Below are 26,039 nucleotides of genomic sequence, written 5' to 3'. Positions count from 1 at the left end.
GCCGAGAACGTTAACATTCAGCTTCTGCGATTTGTGGAGACGAGCTTGCCCCCAATCAAATCCACCTCACCGGTTAACGACGAGGCCTGTTCAGTCTGTCAACCCGGCTGACATTACTAAAGCTCTCATTGACTTTGGAAGGAGTTCAGTATGGAACCACAAAAATCGTATTTCTTTGTATGGGAATCGTAAGACCTAAATACCTCTGCTTTCAAATGCTTCGTCTCCTTGAGGAAGAACTGTAGTAGGAAAAATACCAGGACCTCTTGCAACCTTTGCGATATGTCACAAAAACTAAAACAGGCAACAAATAAAGAGTAAGAGGAGACAAAAGCACAAACTCAAGTACTGTAATGAGAGGCAGTCAAATTATAACTGAACACCCGTCACAACGCCACCATGGAATGATTCCATTCAAATGTTATCACCGCACCTACTGGGAGATGAGACGATCAATTCCTGTTTCGTAGAAGGCAGTCGGCCGCTAACCGATCCACTACCGCACCTACTCGTGCACTTCCTCGTCTTATGAAATCGATGTCCACGCATGTCTTTCTTCAGGTCGCCAGAGTTGTGAAAATCACACGGTCGAAGATCCGGGCTGTACAGAGGATGTTGCAGTGTTTCCCAAACAAATCGCTGAAGCGTAACCTTATTCCGATTGGTAATGTGGGGGCGGCTGTCATCGTGCAACAAAATGATTCCGTCCGATAGCACTCCTGAGCATTTCGACTTTACAGCGCGTCGCAGCTTCTGTAAAGTGTCTTCATTGTGCTGAGCATTGATTGTGGTTCTACGCTCGAGGAACTCTACCTGAAGTTGAAGGAGGTCATCACGACCTTACCTGAACTTGCGTGACGAGCGGTGGAATTCTTTTGATGAGTGAGACGTGGCTAGTTTACACTGTCGACTTTGCCATTTGCTCTTGGGCTCGAAATGGTGGCACATTGTTTCGTCCCGTACGACGATACAGGACAGAAACACATGCCCTTCCTCGCTATACCACAGCAGATAGGATTGACGCCATTCTGTCTAACTTTTTGCTCCGTCAAATGAAGCAGCATCCACTGCGCGAAAATTTTGTTGTAATGCATGCACAAGCCATGCGTAATGCTGGCTGGCTTGAACCCGAATTTCATCCTTGTGATTCGTCGGTCTCCCCGGATAAGGAATAAGATTGTCTTGCAGTGATCTACGCCCATTGTATTATAATAAATAAAAATAAATGGAAAGAAGTTGAAAGTATAGTACAACTGCATTATTATAAATGTTCTGCGTGTACGAATTTAGGCCATTCGGATTTCCCCTCTTACATTTCAATTGTAGATACAGGCAGCCGACTTCAAGGACACCAGTGCGTGTCAAAAAATAAAGAAAATCCTCCTTGCTTGGCTCCACTTCCGGTCAATAAAAATACTTAATACTGTTGTTAAGTCTTCCCTTATTCAGACTTACATATAGTACATAACAGTACTTCGTACTTTGAGCTATAGATCTTAAGCATCCTTCTACACACGAGAGAGTGAAACAAAATCATGTACAAAGAAAAATGAATGATGTTTTTTGTTCATTTGTCTGCGTCTTCCCGCGAATTCATAACTAATGTCTCTGCCGACGAATATGGTGGATCGCTATTTATTTTTTATAAATTTTAACTTTCCATATCCGGGGGGTCTTTCATCATGTGCCTACACACCTTGTCTGAATCTCCGCTGCCACTAATGTACAAACGTCGGGGATATGAAACGATGAATTTAGCACCGACAGCCACCAGAAAACGCATCATACCTCTGCGCTCTCCTTTGCATGTCTTCATGTCAACAGCTGGACCGACACACTAGACCAGTCCCTCAATAACGAAGGTCACAACATAACTGCATGCACCTGTGATGTGGCGCTGTGCCATTCCCCTACCACATTGGTGACAGTATCGAAACGTAACAGTGAGGCCACCTGTCCTATGGACTTGTGTATTACGGTGAGTGTTCGGTTTTCATCTGGCTGCCCCTTATTAGAGTGAGTGCGCCGAGAATTGGTTAAATTCCGTTATTAGGAGTCAGAGCCACGACCCCCCGTTTCTGCAGCCACGCTGCGTGGTGTGTGGTGGCTTATTTACATGCAGACACGTAACACGCACCCAACACGAATTGTCCATTTAGACCTGCAAGTTGCTTGTGTATACGCGCTTAGGCTATTTCTACAGATAAGTACCAATAAAATAAACACTCAGTTCATTATAGTCTGGTCTGCTGTACGTCATAGACAACTTAAAATTTTATATTATGCCTATACGTGAACAAGGCCTCTCGACAGCTTGGGGTAGCGTCAGAAAATGCGTCTTACGATATGATCTTGGTCTGAAGCTGTTGAACGTTTCTCCGTTTCAGTCATACGAGTCATGCCCTCCTGCTGGCTGCCTCGCAGTAATGCAGCTTGTATCGTATCTCGGCTGGAGGTTTGCTGCATTGTCGCCCTCCGCGGTGCCGGAAGTTCGCGGGCTCGTGCCGTGTGTGCGCGGCCGCCCCCGGACGGGCTGACCACTTTCGCTGTCGCCCACCTCCGCCGGCTTTCTCGTTAGCTGCAAAGTGGACACTTGTCTCATCTGTACGCGACTGTCCAGGCAATGTCTCCGGCTAGAGACACCTTTGAAATGCCGACAACAGGTAGGAAGCAAAGACAGAAGATTAAACCAAGATCGGAGGAAGGGCAGCATCAATCGTAAATCTTGATCGGTTTATTGCACATCAAATTCAGCTACCGTGTAGCTATCTTAAGTACAATATACCCAACTAATGATGATACATCCGGAATATACACTACTGGCCATTAAAATTGCTACACCACGAAGATGACGTGCCACAGACGCAAAATTTAACCGACAGGAAGAAGATGCTGTGATATGCAAATGATTAGCTTTTAGGAGCATTCACACAAGGTTGAAACCGGTGGCGACACCTACAACGTGCTGACATGAGGAAAGTTTCCAACCGATTTCTCATACACAAACAGCAGTTGACCGGCGTTGCCAGGTGAAACGTTGTTGTGATACCTCGTGTAAGGAGGAGAAATGCGTACCGTCACGTTTGCGACTTTGATAAAGGTCAGATTGTAGCCTATTGCGATTGTGGTTTATCGTATCGTGACATTGCAGCTCGCGTTGGTCGAGATCCAATGACTGTTAGCAGAATATGGAATCTGTGGGTTCAGGAGGGTAATACGGAACGCCGTGTTGGATCCCAACGGCCTCGTATCACTAGCAGTCGAGATGACAGGCATCTTATCCGCATGGCTGTAACGGATAGTGCAGCCACGTCTCAATCCTTGAGTCAGTAGATGGGGACACTTGCAATACAACAACCACCTGTACGAACTGTTCGACGATGTTTGCAGCAGCATGGACTATCAGCTCGGAGACCATGGCTGTGGTTACTCTTGATACTGCATCATAGACAGGAGCACCTGCAATGGTGTACTCAGCGACAAACCTGGGTGCACGAATGGCAAAATGTCATTTTTTCAGATGAGTCCAGGTTCTGTTTACAGCATCATGATGGTTGCATCCGTGTTTGGCAACATCTTGGTGAACGCACATTGGAAGCGTGTATTCGTCATCGCCATACTGGTGTGATGGTATGGGGTGCCATTGGTTACATGTCTCTGGCACCTCTTGTTCACATTGCCAGCACTTTGAACGGTGGACGTTACATTTCAGATGTGTTACGACCCGTGGCTCTACCCTTCATTCGATCCCTGCGAAACCCTACATTTCAGCAGGATAATGTACGACCACATGCTGCAGGTCCTGTACGGGCCTTTCTGGATACAGAAAATGTTCGACTGCTGCCCTGGCCAGCACATTCTCCAGATCTCTCACCAATTGAAAATGTCTGGTCAATGGTGGCCGAGCAACTGGCTCGTCACAATTCGCCAGTCACTACTCTTAATGAACCGTGGTATCGTATTGAAGCTCTATGGTCAGTTGTACGTGTACACGCCATCCAAGCTTTGTTTGACTCAATGCCCAGGCGTATCAAGGCCGTTATTACGGCCAGAGGTGGTTGTTCTGGGTACTGATATCTGAGGATCTATGCACCCAAATTGCGTGAAAATGTAATCACATGTCAGTTCTAGTATAATATATTTGTCCAATGAATACCCGTTTATCATCTGCATTTCTTCTTGGTGTAGCAATTTTAATGGTCAGTGGTGTAATAGCATAGACAACAGTGTTATAAATAATATATGTAATATCTTACGATATAATTGCCCTGAAAATAGCTGCACAGTAGCTGAAATCGGTCTGCAATGAACAGATTAAAAATTACGACCGATGTTGCCGTTGCCCTTCCTCCTATCTAGGAACTCATTGACTCGTTCGTGGATACGCTGTTCCTCGTGGAAACAAACCTCAAGAAAATTTATGTTCAAAGTGACGTCGACTGTGAATAAAGCAATCTAGGACACTTAATATACATAATTATTTCGGGTCCTGCCATCGGAACAATAGTTAAAACTTTTAAAACAACATTTGTTTATCAATCAAGTCTATGCTTATGCGGGACATGAGTTGACACCTCGTTCAAGCATAGGTTTTATTGATACAGATTCTGAGCGTTGTTTTACAAGCTCTAAGTTTTGATCTGATGATGGCAGTATTCGAAACTTCATTCTAAATAAAGAAACATCATTAATCAGTCTAGACGGTTTGATTCACGAAAACTGAATAGTCGCAGACATAGTCGAGATATTTATTTCCATTATTAATAAGAAAGGAAGCGTAATTACCTCGCATCTACGTCATTAGAGGCGTAGAACATGCTCGAATTGGACAAGGAAGAGGACACTGACAAACTGTTTGACAAACCATGACCACCTTCACATGTCGTATCGTTCAAAATTCTGGATTTTTAAAAAGTGATTATCTTTTTTGTGCCTTTGTCCCGCATCTGCGCAGCGTCGCTGTGGTTATTACGGTATGTGGCATAGCTACTTTAAGGCGTGGCTGGTTGCTCTTCCTGCCACCAGCCCGTTACCCCCCCCCCCCCCTCCTCCCCTCCCCCTCCCCGGGACAGAACGTGTATACTCAAGCTAAGCTGTCTGCGTGTAGTGTTAGTCATGTAAAACGCTTCTACAAGTTTGCGAATCGTGACTGAGGCGACACTTCAACGCCTAGTTATTTTATACAGGTATTTTATATAAAAACGTTGCGCGGCCATAACTGGTGACAAATCATCTGGTGATTTTTGCTTTTAATGAGCGCTTGAAGACTTCGTATTTTTCCTTGATTCTGACGAATGTGCCATACTTAGGCCGGCTAGTCCACACCCTTTTTCCACTTCCTTCAAGTCTTTGTGCGATTATTTGGTCTTCAACGATTTACTGTCGGCGAGGTGTAGAACTCCAGCCTTCTCCTTCCTTGTAGATCGGTGTTAACTTATTGTCATCTCCTGAGCAAGCAGTTTCAGATTTCTAAAGGTGTGGATTGGTAAAATTATTATGGTTACGAATCAGCGTAAAACGAAAGTATTTTTAGTTACTCGCATACCACGTCAAGAATATTCTCTTCTACGACGAAAGAGTTACCATAATTTGAGAATTTTTTAGTTTCAGTTTTAGTAATCTTGAACGTAATGTGCTCCATTCCGCTTCCATATGACACTTCAGCTGCGACGACAGCGTTCTGATTATACTGAAGAAAAAAAAAAAAAAAGCTCAAATGGCTCTGAGCACTATGGGACTTGACATCTGACGTCATCAGTTCCCTAGAACTTAGAACTACTTAAACCTAACTAACCTAAGGACATCACACACATCCATGCCCGAGGCAGGATTCGAAACCGTGACCATAGCAGTCGCGCGGTTCCATACTGAAGCGCCTAGAACCACTCGGCCACAACGGACGGAAAAAAAGCCTCTGAATTAGCCACAAATGGTTTTATTTCCGTAGGAATACTGAAGCTATTTATGAAAGATCTGGAGCAATGACATTAAGCAACTGAATACAAGAGTGCAGAATGAATTTTCATTCTGCAGTGGATTTACGCTACTTTTGAAGTTCGTGGCCGATCGAAAGTTGGCCTCGGATTGGGATTCGAACCTCGGACCTTTGTCTTTAGCGGGCAAACGCTCTAGCTACTGAATTATTCAAGCGCAGTTTACGACTTTGCTCAAAGCTTTACTTTCCCCAGTACCTCCCTCCTGAAAAACTTTCGGTCTAGCACTTCTGGAAGAAAGGATATTATGAAGAAATGGATTAATCACAGCCTAGAGGATTGTTTGAAGAACGAATTTTCGCTATACAGCGGAGGGTGGTCAACTGTGAAACTTTCTGGCAGACGAACTGTGGGTCCGACGTGGACTACAATCCGGAACCTGATCTTCATTGCCTCGAGGCGTGTTGGTTTTGCATTTCTCCGTCATATAACGCAGTGAATTTTTGAGAAACAGCGCAGACAGCGAAGACTTGATAAGATAAACAATACAAAATGCTATAGCTGATAACTCTCATGTTATCTAGCTGGTGTAATCTACAAATTGTTTTATGTTATTTCTATAGTGGCATTTCAATTGACTTAGAACGGTAATATATTTCACACGTATTATTCTTGTATGTATTGCAAGACTGGAAGCTAATTATTTTCTTTGTTTACTATGCATGGACGTCTGTGACGTGCTCGGGAATACCTTGAGAGCAAAATGATGTGTAAGGATTCCCCTTTCGACAACAAAGTTGTGTCACTCTAGATCGGACTTTTACGTCTTTAAGAGGCGAAGATCACGCAATAAAGTTGCGAAGTACTACGGCTTACATCGTCTGTATGTAACAAGGTCAGACTGTGCTACCAACTGTCACAGCTCGATAACACCTAGTTTCCGAATGCGAAATAATCTGGGCGAATGTGTGCGTCAGAGATAGGCCAAACATTGTAATAAAATGCTTTTATAGGTCTGTAGATGTTACTGCAGAATGCACAAGAGAAAACTTGGTATTGCGGTTAAAGTTTTTAGATCAGCTAACAACTAATACACTCAAATACTGACTGCTATTGAGTTACCACAGAGAAAAGAATATGTCTCCAGTACGCTGTTGTAGCATCTATTACTAAGGATGGAATTTTAAGATATGTAGGAAAATATTTGTGTTTAGCAAGCCTAGAATGAAACAAATTGCAGAATATCTTAACAATTATTATCAGTCAGTTGTCTCTGAGATGGTGGGTGTCACTGGATAAAATACGAAAGTATTGTGCGTCACACCTTAGACCTGTATGTGCCACGAAAGATTGTGATGATGGGGAAGACCCACCGTGGTTCAATAACCGTGTTAGAATGTTGCTTCGAATGCAAACATAGCTTCACCATAGATTAGAACGAAGTAAAAGCTCTGTTGGGAAACAAAAGCTGAATGAAGTGAAAAGGATCGTGAGGAGAGATATGCGAAAAGTGTCTTATGTATTCGAATGTAAACTTTTGTTAATCGGTGTGATGAAAAGTAAGATTTTTCCACTTAATTAAAATCAGCAAACATAAAAAAATCAGCTATTCAGTCACTCAATAATTGTTCTGAAACCCAAAATCACAGAGCAAAGGCTGAATAGAGTTTTCGGTCTTCTGAAATGGTTGTACAGCAAATAATCATACTCAATTTCCTCCTTTCGGTCATCAAATGTAAACTGAAATGATAGATACAGAGACTGGTTACCGAATAGAAACCCAAGTAAAATTGCTCAACACAGTAACGGCAACTGGACTGTACGATTCCTTACAAATTAAGCAAAAGGACTTTATGGTCTTCTAGCTGCAGTTTGTCGTACGTCCGCGGAGCAAGTGATCGGAAAAAGACGAGGGTCATTCCCGCTGTTGTGCTGAGAGATAGTTGTAGAAAGAAATTAGGTAAGTTGTGCCGTTTGCGAGTTTGAAGTTAGCCAACAAGGCTGCTGTGCGCGAAAACAAGCGTCCCGCCACATACAAGGAGAGAGAGTTGCATAGCGTAGATGACTGCTCAACCGTTGGGTCGGACTCTATCTTTACTACCGTTCCATGTCCAGTTTTTGTATCGCTTCCTTGTTCGAAGTTAGGAAGCCAAAAGATTAACACCTTTGTCAACACCGTTTCTGAGTGGCCGCTTGAACGTTTTTACGAAGCTGTCAAACGCTCAAGATGTATTATCACTTGTTATTGAGAATTCTGATATGTCTCATTAATTTTGTAAAGGGAATCATAAGAAGCATTTTGTCCTGTGTTATTTGTTTAAAAATGAATATTATGTGAAGTTTGATTTCTGGAACATGTAACCAAATAGAGAACAAACACTGGGATCAATAGCAATTGGATTTTACTTAAACACATCTAAAATTTTGGGAACCCCTAGACTATAACAGCAACATGATTGTACTTCCAAATGGACTTCGAACTACCGACACTGCACCTAAGTACCTTGAGTAAACATTGTTATAGCGCTAATTTTCCAGTGTTTCTGATTATATGCTTAAATAGCTGTAAATAATACTGATGAAACATAAAAAAGTTGTGATAAATGTATTGGCACGATAGAAGTACGTCGTTACTCAGGAGTGCCGATTGAGTATTGTCACTGTCGCATCTTTTGATTACACCATAATGTCGCCATAACCGAACACAAACTTTGAGAATAACGACGGACATCAAGTTCCCTTCTAGCTATCCACGTTTACGTTTTCGTGGTTTCCCTACATCCGTGGAGGCGAATGCTACCTTTCAAAAAAATACGTAAATGGCCAATTTTCCGTGCCACCCTCGGGCCTGGTAGTCTAGTGGTAAAGCACGTACCTGTAAATCGAATCCCGGTCGGACCCCGGAAACATTGAGTCTACCTTTAATCTAGCCTCCATCTTTCAAAGAAGTGAGTTGCCAGCAATGACAGGTGGTTCGGAGTCCAAGTCACACTGTTGGTTCCCTTTCGCTGACTGGATGACTAGGGTAGACTAGGGACACTGAAGTCGACGAAGTGGCGTCCACCAGACCAATCAGCAACATGAAACCGCCACAGTGCGGAACCTGTAGGTCTGAAAAGGCAGCGCGCAGTATCGCTGTTGGCTAGGGGGAGTCTCTGAGTTCGGCTTCTATGTCCTCTCGAACAGGGAGTATACAGTTTTTTTGTTTTTCCCGGACCAGTGGCCATTTCTATAGCCATTCGAACATCTGTCTTACTGCAGCTACGTTACAGTATATTAAGCAAGGTTTGGATGACGAACAGGAGCTGTCGCCCCGGAAAATGGTGCGAATGTATTAATTACTTTTGGAAAAGATTTTAACTGGCATGAAATTACTAAATTGACCTGAAATTAATTAATGGCGTCATTTGTACGTACAACGTTCGGATTTACGTGTGAAAAATGCAAAATGCCAGTTTTTTTGAGAATTTTGATGTGTACCACTTCTATGTTTCAAATTTATGCGAATCAGTTCTTATTTTGTAAATTTTGTAAATATGTGTGATTAATGGTCGTCCTGTTTTGTGAAATCTTTATCCGTTGACGCAAGTTAAGCAACATGGTTTGAAAGAAAATAAAAAAAGAGTTTTAGCGGATCAGCCGCCATTCGAATGAACAGAAATATGACGGTATAGTGTCTAAATTATGGCAGAGTTTGGATCCAAAATAATAAATGTTCCTATCATAACAAGAAGAATGGCGAATATGTCCAGGGCAGAGTTATGGATGTCAAAGGAGGGAACTACAGTACTGGCCATTAAAATTGCTACACCACGAAGATGACGTGCTACAGACGCGAAATTTAACCGACAGGAAGAAGATGCTGTGATATGCAAATGATTAGCTTTTCAAAGCATTCACACAAGGTTGGCGCCGGTGGCGACACCTACAACGTGCTGACATGAGGAAAGTTTCCAACCGATTTCTCATACACAAACAGAAGTAGACCGGCGTTGCCTGGTGAAACGTTGTTGTGATGCCTCATGTACGGAGGAGAAATGCGTACCATCACGTTTCCGACTTTGATAAAGTTCGGATTGTAGCCTATCGCGATTGCGGTTTATCGTATCGTGACATTGCTGCTCGCGTTGGTCGAGATCCAGTGACTGTTAGCAGAATATGGAATCTATGGGTTCGGGAGGGTAATACGGAACGCCGTGCTGGATCCCAACGGCCTCGTATCACTAGCAGTCGAGATGACAGGCATCTTATCCGCTTGGCTGTAATGGATAGTGCAGCCACGTCTCGATCCCTGTGTCAACAGATGGGGACGTTTGCAAGACAACAACCATCTGCACGAACAGTTCGACGACGTTTTGCAGCAGCATGGACAATCAGCTCGGAGACCATGGCTGCGGTTACCCCTTGACGCTGCATTACAGACAGGAGCGCCTGCGATGGTGTAGTCAACGACAAACCTGGGTTCACGAATGGCAAAACGTCATTATTTCGGATAAATCCAGGTTCTGTCTGCAGCATCATGATGGTCGTATCCGTGTTTGGCGACATCGCGGTGAACGCACATTGGAAGCGTGTATTCGTCATCGCCATACTGGCGTCTCACCCGGCGTGATGGTATGGGGTGGCATTGGTTACACGTCTCCTCTTGTTCGCATTGACGGCACTTTGAACAGTGGACGTTACGTTTCAGATGTGTTACGACCCGTGGCTCTACCCTTCATTCGATCCCTGCGAAACCCTTCATTTCAGCAGGATAATGCACGACCGCATGTTGCAGGTCCTGGACGGGCCTTTCTGGATACAGAAAATGTTTGACTGCTGCCCTGGCCAGCACATTCTCCACATCTCTCACCAATTGCAAACATGTGGTCAATGGTGGCCGAGCAACTGATACAAGATGTATTGATTTAAATGTGCCTTCTTTTCCATCTGTTACTCTGCCCAGTATATATTTGCCTTTTTTGTGCTACGATAGGAGCATTTTTCCATTCTGGTTACTGCTATGTGCTCTATCTACGACGATCTCGCCGAGGGCGCAACAGTAAACCTTGATCCTGCTTCCTTCATTCCTTCCTTCCTTCTCGAGTAATCCTGGAAGTGTCTTACAGCGGGACCCGGGTCATCCTCGTGTCTGCGTCGATGGCCCCCTCCGGCCCGGCTCTGCCGTTAATACAGGCGGGGTCCTCGCGCTTAGGTAAGCAGCTTGCGTAAGGCGGCTGGAGACACACGCGGACCCGCGCGCCGGCCGGCGGCGCCCCGGGCGTCGCGGTAATTGCGGAAGTGCCGCGCGGACGGACGGCGGGCGGGCTTTCTCCGCTCAGCGCGCAGGCTCGGAAATGGCACGGCGGGATACGGCAGCCCGCACCAGACAGGTAGCAGGTGAGCGACCGGCCTCCTACTTACTAATGGTGGAGCCCTGCTGCCTAGAACTAGTTCTGGCTAGATCTGATGCCGTCACACTATACTGTCAGCACACCAATGTTTCCAGCAGACCTAAAACTGCCAATAATAAGTCACTTCACAGAAATAATGATATTCAATCTATCGTCTTCCTTCCTTAAAGTAACTAAAAATGTCATGTGTAAACAGTTGCCTTACTTCCATACATATCATAAAAATGTATGCGTATGTATGGATAAATGAATCAATGAAGGAACAAATGAATGAACGACTGAACAAATGAATGAACGACTGAACAAATGAATGAACGACTGAACAAATGAATTAACGACTGAACAAATGAATGAACGACTGAAAAAATGAATCAATGAATGAATAAATGAATCAATGAATGAATAAATGAATCAATGAATAAATGAACCAATGAATGAATGAATAAATGAATCAATGAGTGAACGAATGAATCAATGTACAGATGAATAGATGTTCCACATCTCCACCTGAAGCACTGGACCAATTTCAATCCAATTTTATACACATATCACTCAGTGTCTGGAAGGAATTGCTGTGGGGCAAGAACCACGTACCTATCATGCCCTATGCTTTATTTTACACTTGTTTGCTGTAGTTTCAAAAATGGCTCTGAGCACTATGGGACTTAACAGCTGAGGTCATCAGTCCCCTAGAACCCAGAACTACTTAAACCTAACTAACCTAAAGACATCACATACATCCATGCCCAAGGCAGATTTCGAACCTGCGACCGTAGCAGCAGCGCGGTTCCGGACTGAAGCGCCTAGAACCGCTCGCCCACCACGGCCGGCATCCGTTGTTTCATATGTTTCTTTACAGTGGCATTATATCATGGAAGTTCACTCTGAGCATTAAATGTAATATATTACCGTCCAAAAGTGACACAATTGCGGAAAAGAGGAAAGTGAAACTAGGAAAGGTGAGCAATCAGCCAAGCCGGCCGGAGTGGCCGTGCGGTTCTAGGCGCTACAGTCTGGAACCGAGCGACCGCTACGGTCGCAGGTTCGAATCCTACCTCAGGCATGGATGTGTGTGATGTCCTTAGGTTAGTTAGGTTTAATTAGTTCTAAGTTCTAGGCAACTGATGACCACAGAAGTTAAGTCGCATAGTGCTCAGAGCCATTTGAACCAATCAGCCAACATCACCGCAAATGTTTACATACAAATCTTATTTGCTCGCTTTGTATAGGGAGGGACTACTTTATGTTGTGAACAGCGGGGAAACCGAAGGTAAAAACAAACAATTCATGAGACCACTCATGTTTCAGTCTTGTCAGTTCGTAGTGAGCAGAGTGTGGTCTCTTGGTAGAGTTGACAACATAATGCCACAAAGACGCTGTTTGGATCTTACTTTGCAAGACAGAATCCTCGACAGTCTAGAAACAGGCAGATACAGATCGAAGTCTCGGTATCCTTGGATGTGCCACAGAGTGATTTCGAGGCTTTGGTGACGTTTTAAGGACACAAGAGATGTTCGTCGTAGGCCAGTACAAGGCCGACCAAGAATAACCACCCCACAGTAGGACCTTAAGATCGTAATTGTCCGACTAAATCTGAGTACACCTGCAAGAAAACTGGGTGCATAGCTTGCAGCTGCCTCAGAAGTTGCTGTTTAACTACGAACTGTGTATCGCAGGTTCGGAACAACAGGTCTTGTTTGCGATACGTCCAACCGTGTGTATCCCGCTCACTCCAGCACAGATTAGAGAAAGGTAGATTGATGGGCGCTCTAGAAGAAACTGAAATATGTAGCGCATTTAAAGAACAGCCGCAATACGTACTGAGTGAACAGGATGAAAAAATTTCTAGACAGTTTTAGACATTCTCTCAAATATACTGTAAATATACATTTTTAGTTCTGCGACATTTACAGTCCACTCAAAATCGCAGGACATGAAATGGAATATTGACTAGTAGCGCTGTTTACTTGTTCCTTGGTGCGCAGTTGTGCATATTACGTTGTTATCTCTGCCTGTATCTCAGTATCTTGTAAATATAATATAAGAATTTCAAATAACTACAAATCTGATTGTACCTATTGTTAATCCCACTGTACATTTTCTTATTACATTGTATTATGTTTTGTAGTTGCTTAAAAATGGCTTAACGTCGAGATTTCAATTGCAAAATAAAGTTGTAAAGCTGAAAGAAAGACGAAATAACTTAAAAAATTTTCTGGAAAATTTGATAGCCGATACAACCCCAGGGACATAGTGGAAAGAGACTAGTTTGGTGGTGATGGTAAACATCACATGGAATGCCTGTAAGGAACTGCACATCGTTGGGGGTATACTGTAAATGCTCAGAGGTACAGAATGAATGGTCAGCTGGGTGGTTTTCTTGAAGGTGAAGACCTCTGTCACATGGACTTTCAGTAAAGTCTCCAGATCTGAGTTCTACAGAATAAGCCTGGGATGCATTAGAGAGGTGAATTGAATCCCACTAGCCTCCACCAAGGCCACTTCCAGACCTCTGCACCGCTTTTGCTGAGGAATGGGATCGACTGCCGAGAGAGCTTTCTAACTACCTCTTAAGAGTCGCTGTGCAGCATTAAACGCTTCTTTTGTTGCGGACGAGATTTTCCGGTTGTGTTATTTTATTACAAATGTGTACCTTAGCTATTAGAACTTTTCTAACATAATGTCTCGGGCACTGCTGTATGCCAAATGTGTTATGATTAAGCTATAGCTTGTTCAGTAATCCTTCCGGCATCCTGATAAGGCAATGGTCCTCTTTTCGTTAGTATGCTTAAGTTTTGGACACTCGTGTACTAGGAATATATCCGTCTAAATCTGTGCCACTGTTCTGCCACACACTCCTCTCCAGAGCCAAATGTTTCGACTTCCGTAGTGAGATATGATACGACTAATATGTAGTACTCACTACGATCACCTTGTAGACACCTGTCTAAGAAGTAATGCATTCTGACTACTGTTTAAAAATATATGCTTACTGTAAATAACCCACTATAGCGCAAAATGAGCAATGACATACACAACTACAGCACCAGACGAAAAAGTGACTCCTGTTATTCCACATAAGAGTTGACTGTAACAGTTTTAGGGGCAGTATTGTGCAGTCCTTTCTGAGATAATCACCTCGCCAATGATATAAAATGTCGGGCAGATAGAGAAGGTAAATTTGATGAAAAACCGAAAAGCTTGTTCTTGACAACCTCTTCTGTTCCGTAGAAGAATTTCCATTTATCTAATATTTAAATGGTGATGGGTGGGAATTAGTAAATTACTCGTAAAAAAAGACAACTTGTAAATGATCAGCATGTAGCCACATTTACTTAAGAATGTGTACTACGAGTGTAAAACGACTCGTTACGATTAATTTTACAAATGATCCATGGAACATAAACCTAATTAAACTAAACCCTTGCAGCAAGCTTTGAATGCCACACATCAAGTTTAATTAAACTGTGAGGTGTTTCTAGACCTATCTAAAACCTCTGATATGATTAATCATGATCTGCTACTTAGGAAATTTTACATATACAGCACTCATGGACTTGGCAATAAGTGATTTAAGTTTTATCTTGCAAATAGACAGTAAGTGGTTGACATGCCATGAAAGTAAACGTTATTTTTTTGTTTGTAGACAGCAGGAGGAGTCTTTCTTGCAGGTGATACTAACATTTTTATTAAAGGATACAAACAAGCTAATTTACAGCACACGGTCTCTGGACAACAGAAGTAGCAGAAATATGATTTACAGCCGAATGCATGGAGGTAAAGAAGAAGAAAACAGTATGGATGAGGTTCAAAGAGTAATAAAAAATACCATGTGCCATGTAATGAAAGAATGAAGTGGCTGTAGCATCAAACAAACATCTTACAAGATGTTTCTAGGAGTTTTGTTTGGTGATAGTTGACGGTGGGAAAACATGTTGAACTACTGAATTAAAGGTGGTGTAAATACTATAATGCCTTAAGAACGCATTGAAATAGTACCGTGTGCTTACTATGCAAATGCGCAAAGTCTTAAGGTATAGGGTGTTCTTGAGGAAAGAGAGATTTCCATGATTCCCCTTAATCACTTAATGCGAATTCCGGGATGGTTCCTTCGAAGAGACGCAGCCGATACCTTCCCCATAATTTTTGAATCAGTTTCTAATGGCTTCGTTGTTGGCGGGACGTTGTAACCTAGTCTTTCCTTCAAGACGAGTCGAGATGACCCTACATTCTTACATTAATGAATGCTACGTTCCTCAGACATGTTGTAACAATTGTCAACACTAACGCAGACTGTGTGCTGGAGGGTATCTTTTGTTTTAAAACTATTAAGGTGTCTGTGAAACGTTCCTTTTCCTAACCTAAATGGATCTTTTTAATAGCTCATATTTCTACTTCCTCTTCGACAGATCTGGTTCTGTATTCGGAAAAGCGCTATATACGAGGAGACAGTATTCATATCCAGGCTGTTTCTGGAGGTAACAGACATGCCTTAACAGCTTAAAGAGTCAAATACCTATGTGCTCTGTTCCCCACGGTTCCCGAAATACAGGAAGTTCAGATACATCAGAAATAAAGGAAACATAGATGACAGCACGTCAAGAAGTCGGCTTTGTCAGTCGATCTTTTAATGTGCGTTGGTTCAGTTCCGAAGTCTACAGGCGACAGAAGGGAGAAACTGTTAGTTGGCGTCTCAAATGTTTATGCGCAGGTTAAAAAAGAATGTAGGCATTAGCGCGGATTAGTAACGCAGTATAGGTCTACAATAGCTACAAAAACATTGAAGAAGGCGATGGCAATTTCGAATATGAGATGTAAAGAAAACTGGACACTCTAAAGTAACAAGTGAGTATCTGTTAATTCGTTGTTACCTGCGCCTTTTTCTGAGTTTGGTAACAATATGGTCAGCGTGTCCTGATAGAAGTTTCCCGGGGATTCTTTAATCCATTTCAAGCGAAAGTCGTGATGATACAATCGATTTCCGTCTCTCTACTAGGACAGTCCGAGCTATTGCTTAATAACAAATTACTACGCTGTCTGAGTATGCAATAACTACTTCTTTGAGCGGTTTCCTTTCCTGACAGAATCAAAGAGCTGCATCTCCAATATCATTGAAAACGAAGCATCCTTCTGCATTATCCATATTCCACAGGGTTTGGACTGAAGCTGAAAACAGTAAAAAATAGAGTGACATGTTATACACATACACTGATTAGTAACCAATAGCAAACTCAGCCAATTAGCTATATGAATTAAGCGGTATTTTATAACCACTTTTGAAAAATCTTCATCCTGGACTGTAAAGCATACAGCACAATTGTGAGCATATCTTTCACGCTGTAGAACCGGTTTGGAGACATTTTACAGGTCCAGTTCATAAACTCCGATGCATTTCCTTTTTTTTTTATGAGAGTACCTGACTTCGACATCAAATACGTCGTGCTAATCTTTGCAGTCCTCCGTACCCATTACACCCAGCATTATCAATAAGCTGTTCAGATACAATTTTCCCCTCGCTAGTTCTTTCCAGTGCCTAATTAACCATTTCCGATAACGTCTAGAAAATTTTTAACAAATAAATTACTTTTTGCAATATTTTCACTTGTCTTCCTATGGGTTGTGAATACGCCGCAGATAAATAAAAAATTGTCCTGAATAAAAGACTTACTTCATTACTGTTTTCAAGAGTCACTAATTTTAGTACTAGATTTAAAAACAAATTTTGAAAGCTAGACGTAAATGACTAAAGGAACACATGAAGAAATGAGACTTACCTGTAGACAAAAGGACCCACTTCGACGAGTATTGGCTTCTCGCCGTTATTGAGAAAGCCATCAGGATTGGTGACATTGAATACGTAGACCTTAGTTAGTCGTATAACGCCTGGCTTCTGCCAGTAGTGGTAACTGATGGTTCCATTCCACAGCCGAAGATGCTGCAACACGAAACCATACGCTACCGTAAGCATTGTTACTTATTACGGTTGAAAAACATTTTTCAGAAATTTCTTTGCTTGTAGGCCAGTGCAATACGGATCAGAAGGAAAATAGTAGATACTAGTTGTAAAGATACTTCCTTGTCACAATAGCGCTTGACGTCAAGAAGCTCGCAGCTTATCGTTAAACTATAAATAGTGGCAATAAGGACGATCTGGTTTATTTTAAATTTTTTATTTGTCTCCTTTTTTAGGGTTTGGTGAAGCTTAGCTCAGTTTTTGTAGAAGTATGGGACTGATGTGTTAACGTTGGGAAAAACTTACCGATCAACGAATTATTGAAATCTTCACGGGTTATCAGCCGAGTGTCGTCGTCTTCTAGTCGCAACGTTTCCATGGGTTGCGTATCCATCTTCATGCAAAGGCTGATAACCAGTGAAGATTTCATAAATAAATTTCAGTTTTGCAAGAACCCATTCGTGATATTTCCAGTCTGCATATTTTATATCCTCGTAATATAACACAGTCTTTATTTGATTTTTCTTCTAAACTTATCCAGGTACATCCTTAAAACAACTATCGATTCTAGAAAAATTTAAAAGACTTCGTCTGAAGATGATGGATACGCAATCCATTGAAACGTTGCGACTAGAAGACGACGCCACTCTGCTGATAAGCCGTGAAGATTTTATAGCTGAAATACGCTTAGGAAGCCTGCAGTCGCATACAACGAATTATTGTTGATGCACTGTTATTCCATGATTTGCAAGGGTACCATAAATATCGCTCGGGGAGGGAGCCAAGCTCTTTAGGGAGAGGACATTCATTGGACTTTATTTTGCTGTAAATGAGACTTTTTCAGATTCCTGAAGACTGACAATCACGTGTACAAGATGTGAAATATTAACTACTCAATACGAGATTTCATCCGAACTTCAATAATTCTCATGCGGAAATTTCCAGAACGGCAGTAACTTGAGGGAAATAGTATTGTGAAAATAACGAACGCGAATGCGAATGAAGTATTGTTACGTTGTAATTCTTTCCTAATAAACAGAGACTATACTGCAGAAGCGTCGTTCATCAAAATTATTGAATAAAATCAATGTGCATCCTATAATTTCTGACACAGATATAATTGAGCATCGTGAAAGTCTAAGAGAGACAGGGCATTGATAGTGGGCCCATGGTCACAGCTCTTCAACGTTTCGTTGCTTACCTTCGAGTTCTGCGTCTCCCCTATCTCATATCGGCTAATATGCACAGAATTATGATGTACAAGCGTAATTACTGGAGAGTTTATAGCTTTGGTGATCTGTAGTTTGGAATAAGGTTCGCACTTCATTTTAGGAACAACGTGAACTCTTAAGGCTTCAGGGGTGATTGCATGAAAAAAATTATAGTGTCGCATTTAGTTTGCCGATAAGTGTAAAGGTACTCCAATTTTAGGCCTTTTGGTCTTCTGATGTTAATGTAATTTTACATTGGTCACATCTCTTTATGTTACTTTGTACATTTTTCATGTGTTTCTCATGACTGTACCACAGTTTTCGATTGCTTGCATTACAATCGTCCGCCCCTCCCCCCCCCCCCCCCCCCCCTCCCCCGTAGCTGAGTGGTCAGCGCGACAGAATGTTAATCCTAAGGGCCCGGTTTCGATTCCCGGCTGGGTCGGCCATTTTCTCCGCTCAGGGACTGGGTGTTGTGTCGTCCTAATCATTATCATTTCATCCCCATCAACGAGGAAGTCGCCGAAGTGGCGTCAAATCGAAAGACTTGCATCCGGCGAACGGTCTAACCGACGGGAGGCCCTAGTCACACGACATTATTATTATTACAATCGTTTATAGTTCATATAATTGACTCCTGTACTTTCTGTAACATTTCATGTTCCTTGGTTTCATGCCAGACATAATATATAGAAACCTCAATCGAGGGTCAATGGCTTCTTATTATTATTATTTACCTGAGCGGTGAAGAAATTGCTATGAAGTGCTTGTAAGTGAACTTGCAGTTAACGTTTTGAAGGTCAAAACTCAGGAGACTGGAAAGTATTGTTTCCCAAAAACGCTAATCACGGCGTCGGCAGCACAATGGATACAATTTTCTCAAATGGCGGAGACAGCTGAAGGATTCGTTGCCTGTCGCACGAAACACCAGACGGACATGTACTGGCAGATGCTGAACTGCTGCCGTCCCTGGTAGGGGAAGGATCTTCTCCATTACAGTAATTTCGGCGGTTTCACTCCAGCGTGTCCACTAAGCAGCTGGCCGTCACTCGACTGCAGTCACTGCACGGCGGGGAAGCCGTCGCATCCAGCCTGCGTTGCGTGCTCGCCGTCACAGGCGGAAAGCGACGCGTTTCTGAAACTGACTTGTCTTACTTTTTAGGTTGGTTTCCGCTCGAAAAGACAACAACCGTTGTATTGGAAACTCTCTAAGCAGTTATTCTGAATGTACACTACTGGCCACTAAGATTGCTACACCAAGAAGAAATGCAGATGATAAGCGGGTATTCACTGGACAAAAATATTATACTAGAACTGACATGTGATTACATTTGCCGGCCGGGGTGGCCTAGCGGTCCTAGACGCTCAAGCCTGGAACCGCGTGACCGCAACGGTCGCAGGTTCGAATCCTGCCTCGGGCATGGATATGTCTGATGTTCTTAGGTTAGATTGGTTTCTAGGGGACTGATGACCTCAGAAGTTAAGTCCCTAAGAGCCAGGTTCGTCGTTGAGTACGCCAACGCAGGTGCTCCTGTCTGTGATGCAGCATCAAGGGTAACCGCAGCCATGGTCACCGAGCTGGTAGTCCATGCTGCTGCAAACGTCGTCGAACTGTTCGTGCAGATGGTGGTTGTTTTGCAAACGTCCCCATCTGTTGACTCAGGGATCGAGACGTGGCTGCACGATCCATTACAGCCAAGCGGATAAGATGCCTGTCATCTCGACTGCTAGTGATACGAGGCCGTTGGGATCCAGGACGGCGTTCTGTATTACCCTCCTGAACCCACAGATTCCATATTCTGCTAACAGTCATTGGATCTCGACCAACGCGAGCAGCAATGTCGCGATACGATAAACCGCAATCGCCATAGGCTACAATCCGAACTTTATCAAAGTAGGAAACGTGATGGTACGCATTTCTCCTCCTTACACGAGGCATCACAACAACGTTTCACCAGGCAACGCCGGTCTACTTCTGTTTGTGTATGAGAAATCGGTTGGAAACTTTCCTCATGTCAGCACGTTGTAGGTGTCGCCACCGGCGCCAACCTTGTGTGAATGCTCTGAAAAGCTAATCATTTGCATGTCACATCATCTTCTTCCTGTCGGTTAAATTTCGCGTCTGTAGCACGTCGTCTTCGTGGTGTAGCAATTTCAATGGCCAGTAGTGTAGTTTGGAAAAAAAAACCATACGGAATTAAGCTAATTTTATTAAAATATAGCCACCCCTTAAAAAAAAAGCACGCTGTTCACTTTGCAGCTATGTAGTCTGTGTAGAACTGGCACCAGAAGATCGTGTGACCCTCCAATGCTGAAGTCAGTCATGGCAGTTAAATTGTGTGTACGAGGTGTGTTCGAGGAATCTTTTTTTTTTTTTTTTTTTTTTTTTTTGGAAAGAAATTTATTTATTCGTCTACATTCATGTTATCTCCTTCACTAAAGTTACCAATAGATACTATGCACTTTTGCCCGCGTTTCTTCTAATCCACCAAATACTTCTGAAGCTCTGTCTTTGGGATAGTACTTAGCTCTTTCAGCTAAGCACTTGTAATCTATGCTTATGAAACGGTGTCTCTAAGATTCTCTTTATTTTTAGAAACAGAAAAAAGTTACACGGGACCATATCTGGCGAATATGAAGGCTGAAGCATCATTAGTGTTGTTGTTCGTCAAAAATTCACGAACAAGCAATGAGATGTGAGCAGGTACATTATCGTGATGCAACAGCCTCAAATTGTTTCATAACAGATCCGGGCGTCTTTTTCGCATGAATTTTCCGCAAATTTTGATTATCTTTTAGGTAGTACTCCTTATTGACCCGTTCTCGTTTCCCGCGCCCGGGTCCACGGGTTCGATTCCCGGCGGGGTCAGGGATTTTCTCTGCCTCGTGATGACTGGGTATTGTGTGATGTCCTTAGGTTAGTTAGGTTTAAGTAGTTCTAAGTTCTAGGGGACTGATGACCATAGATGTTAAGTCCCATAGTGCTCAGAGCCATTTGAACCTTATTGACCATTTGGATTTTTGCAAGCACTCTTTATGAACTGCGCATTAAAATCGAAGAAAGCAGTGAGCAGAACCTTCACACCCGACCGCACTTGCCGAACCTTTTTCGATCTTGTCTATCCAGCCTGCCTCCAGTGAGACCACTGAGCCGTACGTAGTTTCGTCGCCATACGCGTACAGCCATGTTTCGTCACCTGTTATGACACGTTTCTGTAGTTTTGCCTCGTTGTAGACTTCATTTAGCAACTCCTGAGTAACTTACATTGGTCGCTGTTTTTTCTCGAAATTCAACACCCATGGCGCAAGTTTTGCTGTCACACGTTTATACTACAACATCCGAAAAGATTTCATGGCATGAGCCAATCGATACGCTATCACCATAAACTTCTCTGATTGTGATTGTGATTCGGCGATCGTTCGTAATCATTTCTTTCACTTCATCCACGTTTTCATTCGTTGCGGATGTGCTGGGGCGTCCTGAACGTCCGCCATTTTCAGCTCCTTCAAAGCCATCTCGGGAACGCTTACACTACTCGTAAATTCTTGTTTTACTCGTAGCAGACTCACCAACAGCAACTGATCCATCAGTTTAGTAATCACCATCCGTAAGCAAACGCATATATCGTTCTTGACAACTGACTACAGACTAAACATCTAACATGCCAACAGTGTATAGATCCCTTCGATGCTCTTTTGTTTTCCAGAGCTCGCACAATTATTACTCAGCGTTTCCCGGCTCCAGTGGGCGTAATGGCCGGGAAGATCTTAACAAACTGAATTCCAGACCCAAATACTTGGTTAAATTGAAACCTCCGTCTTTGTTTAGCAGGTTTTCTGACATCTTTAATTCGGTAGACTCGACGTCACCATATTTTATTTCATGATTATATTAGAGATGGTGCCTAGAGAGCTGATTTGCTTTTTTTAGCCGGGTTTGTCGATGTTGTTTGCATCTCTCCCAGACTTCTCTAATAGTCTGTCGAACGTACGATATGCCACATTTGCACGGTATGCGATACACACCCATCTTTCTGAGGCCTAGATTCTCTTTAATGTTACAAAGATGACATCGGCGGGAGGCAAATACATTGGATACCAAGTTTCCGTAATAGTCGACCGATCTTTGCAGATGTTGGACCAGCATTTCTCTTTATCCGTCTTAGTTTCAAGCTGTTTATCGGGTGTTCTATATTTGTGTTAAACATCCACTCAATCTGACGACCTCATTAGCAATTCCTTGAGAACTGTATCCGTAGGTATTTTAATTCTTCAGTGAGGTGCTTCTTAAAAGGAAGTGTTAGAACTCTATGGAACAGAGTCTTTAGCACCCAGTTTTAATGTGGGCTTTGGAAAAACAAGAGCATCAAAGGGCGTATCGTGCGTCAGCTCAGCGATGAATAGTGGCGCACGCTGGTTTATTTGAGAAATCACAGTGTTACAATAGTCTCGCTGCCATTTCACTGACCAGCCTGTTTATATTTATGTTGGCCCTGTGCTTTTCAGAGGCAACACCCTCACTAACTTACTTTAACACGTTTTTCTTTGGTCGCTTTATTGTCTGTCTATATTCAGTACGATTGGTGCAATAGATCTTAAACTATCTTCCCGATGAGCTACAGACTTGAAATTGTAAACACAGATCCGAACTGGGTTACAATGCAATTTTAGTTTGCTTTCCTATCCTTCTGTTCGGTAGGGATAGAGGTACGAGTTGAAAGAGGTTAGTGAAGCCTGACATCTCGCTATTGTGCAGAACTGGTGTGAGGGCGGTATATGAATGTGTCCAAGTGTAATGCGGCCAGATGGGCACAGCTAAGAGAGAGAGAGAGGGGAAAAAGAGGGGGAGAGACTGAAAGAGGGGGTATACATTTGTGTACACAGGTGACGCCTTGGGTAAAAAGTTAGTAGTATCTATAAACATATATTTTTCTAAATAACAAATTCTCATCAAAATATTTAAAATTCTTTGATAAATCACACACACACACACACACACACACACACACACACACACACACACACACACACCATTAAAAGAATCAGGATATAATTTAAAAGAGAAATTTTTAATGTAACATGTCTTACATGAAACTAGAAAATATGAAAACATGTGATTGTGAATTTTTAATAGCTATGAAATTACTTATGAAATTTAAAATGAAAAACGTCAGGTGCGAGCATTACACAATTATTGCATGAATAGTTCTCCTCCTCATATTATTTGCTGGCGTGCAACCACATCTTTCATTTTAAAATGGTTCAAATGGCTCTGAGCACTATGGGACTCAACTGCTGAGGTCATTAGTCCCCTAGAACTTAGAACTAGTTAAACCTAACTAACCTAAGGACATCACAAACATCCACGCGCGAGGCAGGATTCGAACCTGCGACCGTAGCGGTCCTGCGGTTCCACACTGCAGCGCCTTTAACCGCACTGCCACTTCGGCCGGCTCATCTTTCATTTTAAATTTTACCATTATTTTCATAGGTATTAAATGCTTACAGTCAAAAATTTTAATAATTGTCTGTATGGGTTAGTAGTCTGTATGTGACATACTTTTTAGTATGATTTGAAAACGTTATAGTACACATTTTTATTTAAATAATTATTTATTTTGAAACTCATGAGCTGCTCTTCATTTTCGCTGCCTCCTCGTAGCTTGCATACAGAAGTTGTCGTACATACACGCTAAATGTATCGTGGTCTAAGGCTTGTAGCTTTTTATATCCAACCTATTTCGTTGTCATGTTGCAGTTGCCCAGTATTCTGCCAATGAAATGAAGCCTACTACTTGCTTGGACACAAATGAACAAATCTCATCTCTCAGTGTAATATCGCTATGCTTTGCAAGTCGATCATTTGTGTATCAGTGTCTCTTATAGTAGTTCACTGTTTTCTATAGTTTTGTGGTGCACTACTTCACAATGGCACTATTCGTAATGTATTAGATTTTTTACTGCTGGTTCAGCTACCGGAACACGCGGCAGGTACCTTTGCAATTGTCTGCGACCTGAAAGGGGGGGCGGAGGAGGAGGAGGAGGGGGGGGGGAGAGAGAGAGAGAGAGAGAGAGAGAGAAGGAAAAGGGGGGGGGGGAGATAGAGACGTGATTGTGTGACTGGCGCTCCTGCTTCTCGGTAAGTGGCGCGAAGCCATTCGTGCTGCCGCTATCCTGACCCCGATTTTCCTAGACGGCGATTGTGTCTTTAATAGCGTAGTATTTCGCAGTGTGGGGTTTTGTTAGGTCGAAAGTGTCAATAAGTAGAGTCCACAGTGTTGCGAACGTCATCCCAGTGCTCTGCTAGAGCAGGCATCGCCGTGCAAAATTATGACTCACCAGAGGCGAACCATTGAAAGAGCTAGCGCATTTATTGACCGCAACTCTGGCACAGAATAATATATGTGGATCCAGCTGTCTGTCATGGGTGCGACTCTACGCACGCGATTAGCTGCTCATTCGCATTAAACTTTCAGTCTTCGGATACTGACGCGGCTCTGCATTGTTATAGATACGTCGAACGTCCTGAGAAGTCTTTAACACATGCCGTTATCTGTGTAGCACAAACACATACTACCTCAATCTAAAACACTACTCTGCAGTTCACATTTAAGTGCCTGGCAGAGGTTTCGCCTTACCACCTTCAAGCATTCCAGTCTCGAACAGGGCCTGGGAAAAACGAACGCCTAACTCTATCCGAGCGAACTCTGATCTGTCTAGTTACGATGATCATTTCTCCCTTTTTATGTGGGCGTCAAAAGAATTTTTTCGCCTTCAGAGGAGAAAGTTGGTGATTAGAATTTCGTGAAAATATTTATTGCTACCAGTTTGGGGTCGTCTATATTTGGCATCAGGATTTTCGATTGAGCTATATAGGTTAAGAGATATTTTAGATGCCATAATTCTTTAATTGTCGCGATTTTTGGCCATCTGTATTGGTACCTGATTTTTCATTTGAGCTACACTGAAGAGCCAAAGAAACTGGTACACCTGCCTAATAGTGTAGGGCCTCGGAGAGCAAGCAGAAGTGTCGCAACATGACATGGCATGGACTCGACTAATGTCTGACGTAGCGCTGGAGTGAACTGACACCTTCAATCGTGCAGGGCTAGGGCTGCGCATAAATAAGATTACGAGGGAGGGAGGAGGGTGGGGGGAGTGTGGAGATTTCTTCTGAACAGCACGATGCAAGGCATCTCATATATGCTCAGTAAAGTTCATGTCTGGGGCGTTTTAACTAAGAACAGTGTTCCTGGAGCCACTGTGTAGCAATTCTGGACGTGTGGGGGTGTCAACTGTCCCACTGCAATTGCCGAAGTTCGTCGGAATGCACAATGGGCACAAATGGATCCAGGTGATCAGACAGGATGATTACGTAGGTGTCGCCAGCCAGCATCGCATCTAGACGTATTGGGGGTCCCATATCACTCCAACTGCACACACACCATACCATTACAGAGCCTCCACCAGTTTCAACAGTCCCCTGCTGATATGGAGGGTCCATGGATTCGTGAGGTTGTCTCCATTACCGTACACGTTCATTCGCTTG

At 42.9% G+C, this 26,039-nt stretch overlaps 1 protein-coding gene across 1 annotated transcript in view; it reads right to left on the bottom strand.

Moving 5' to 3' along the window:
* LOC124711840 (scavenger receptor class B member 1) overlaps positions 1 to 26,039 on the bottom strand; it is a 413,438-nt gene that overhangs the window by 50,146 nt on the left and 337,253 nt on the right. Inside the window, exon 4 of the mRNA XM_047242064.1 lies at positions 17,101 to 17,261. Coding sequence (XP_047098020.1) covers positions 17,101 to 17,261 — 161 coding nt within the window. The remainder of the gene's footprint in view (positions 1 to 17,100; positions 17,262 to 26,039) is intronic.

This window comes from Schistocerca piceifrons, chromosome 8 (assembly GCF_021461385.2).
Source record: "Schistocerca piceifrons isolate TAMUIC-IGC-003096 chromosome 8, iqSchPice1.1, whole genome shotgun sequence".
Lineage (NCBI taxonomy): Eukaryota > Metazoa > Arthropoda > Insecta > Orthoptera > Acrididae > Schistocerca > Schistocerca piceifrons.
The sequence above is the reverse complement of the archived record's forward strand: the minus strand, read 5'-3'. Positions and strand labels throughout refer to the sequence as shown.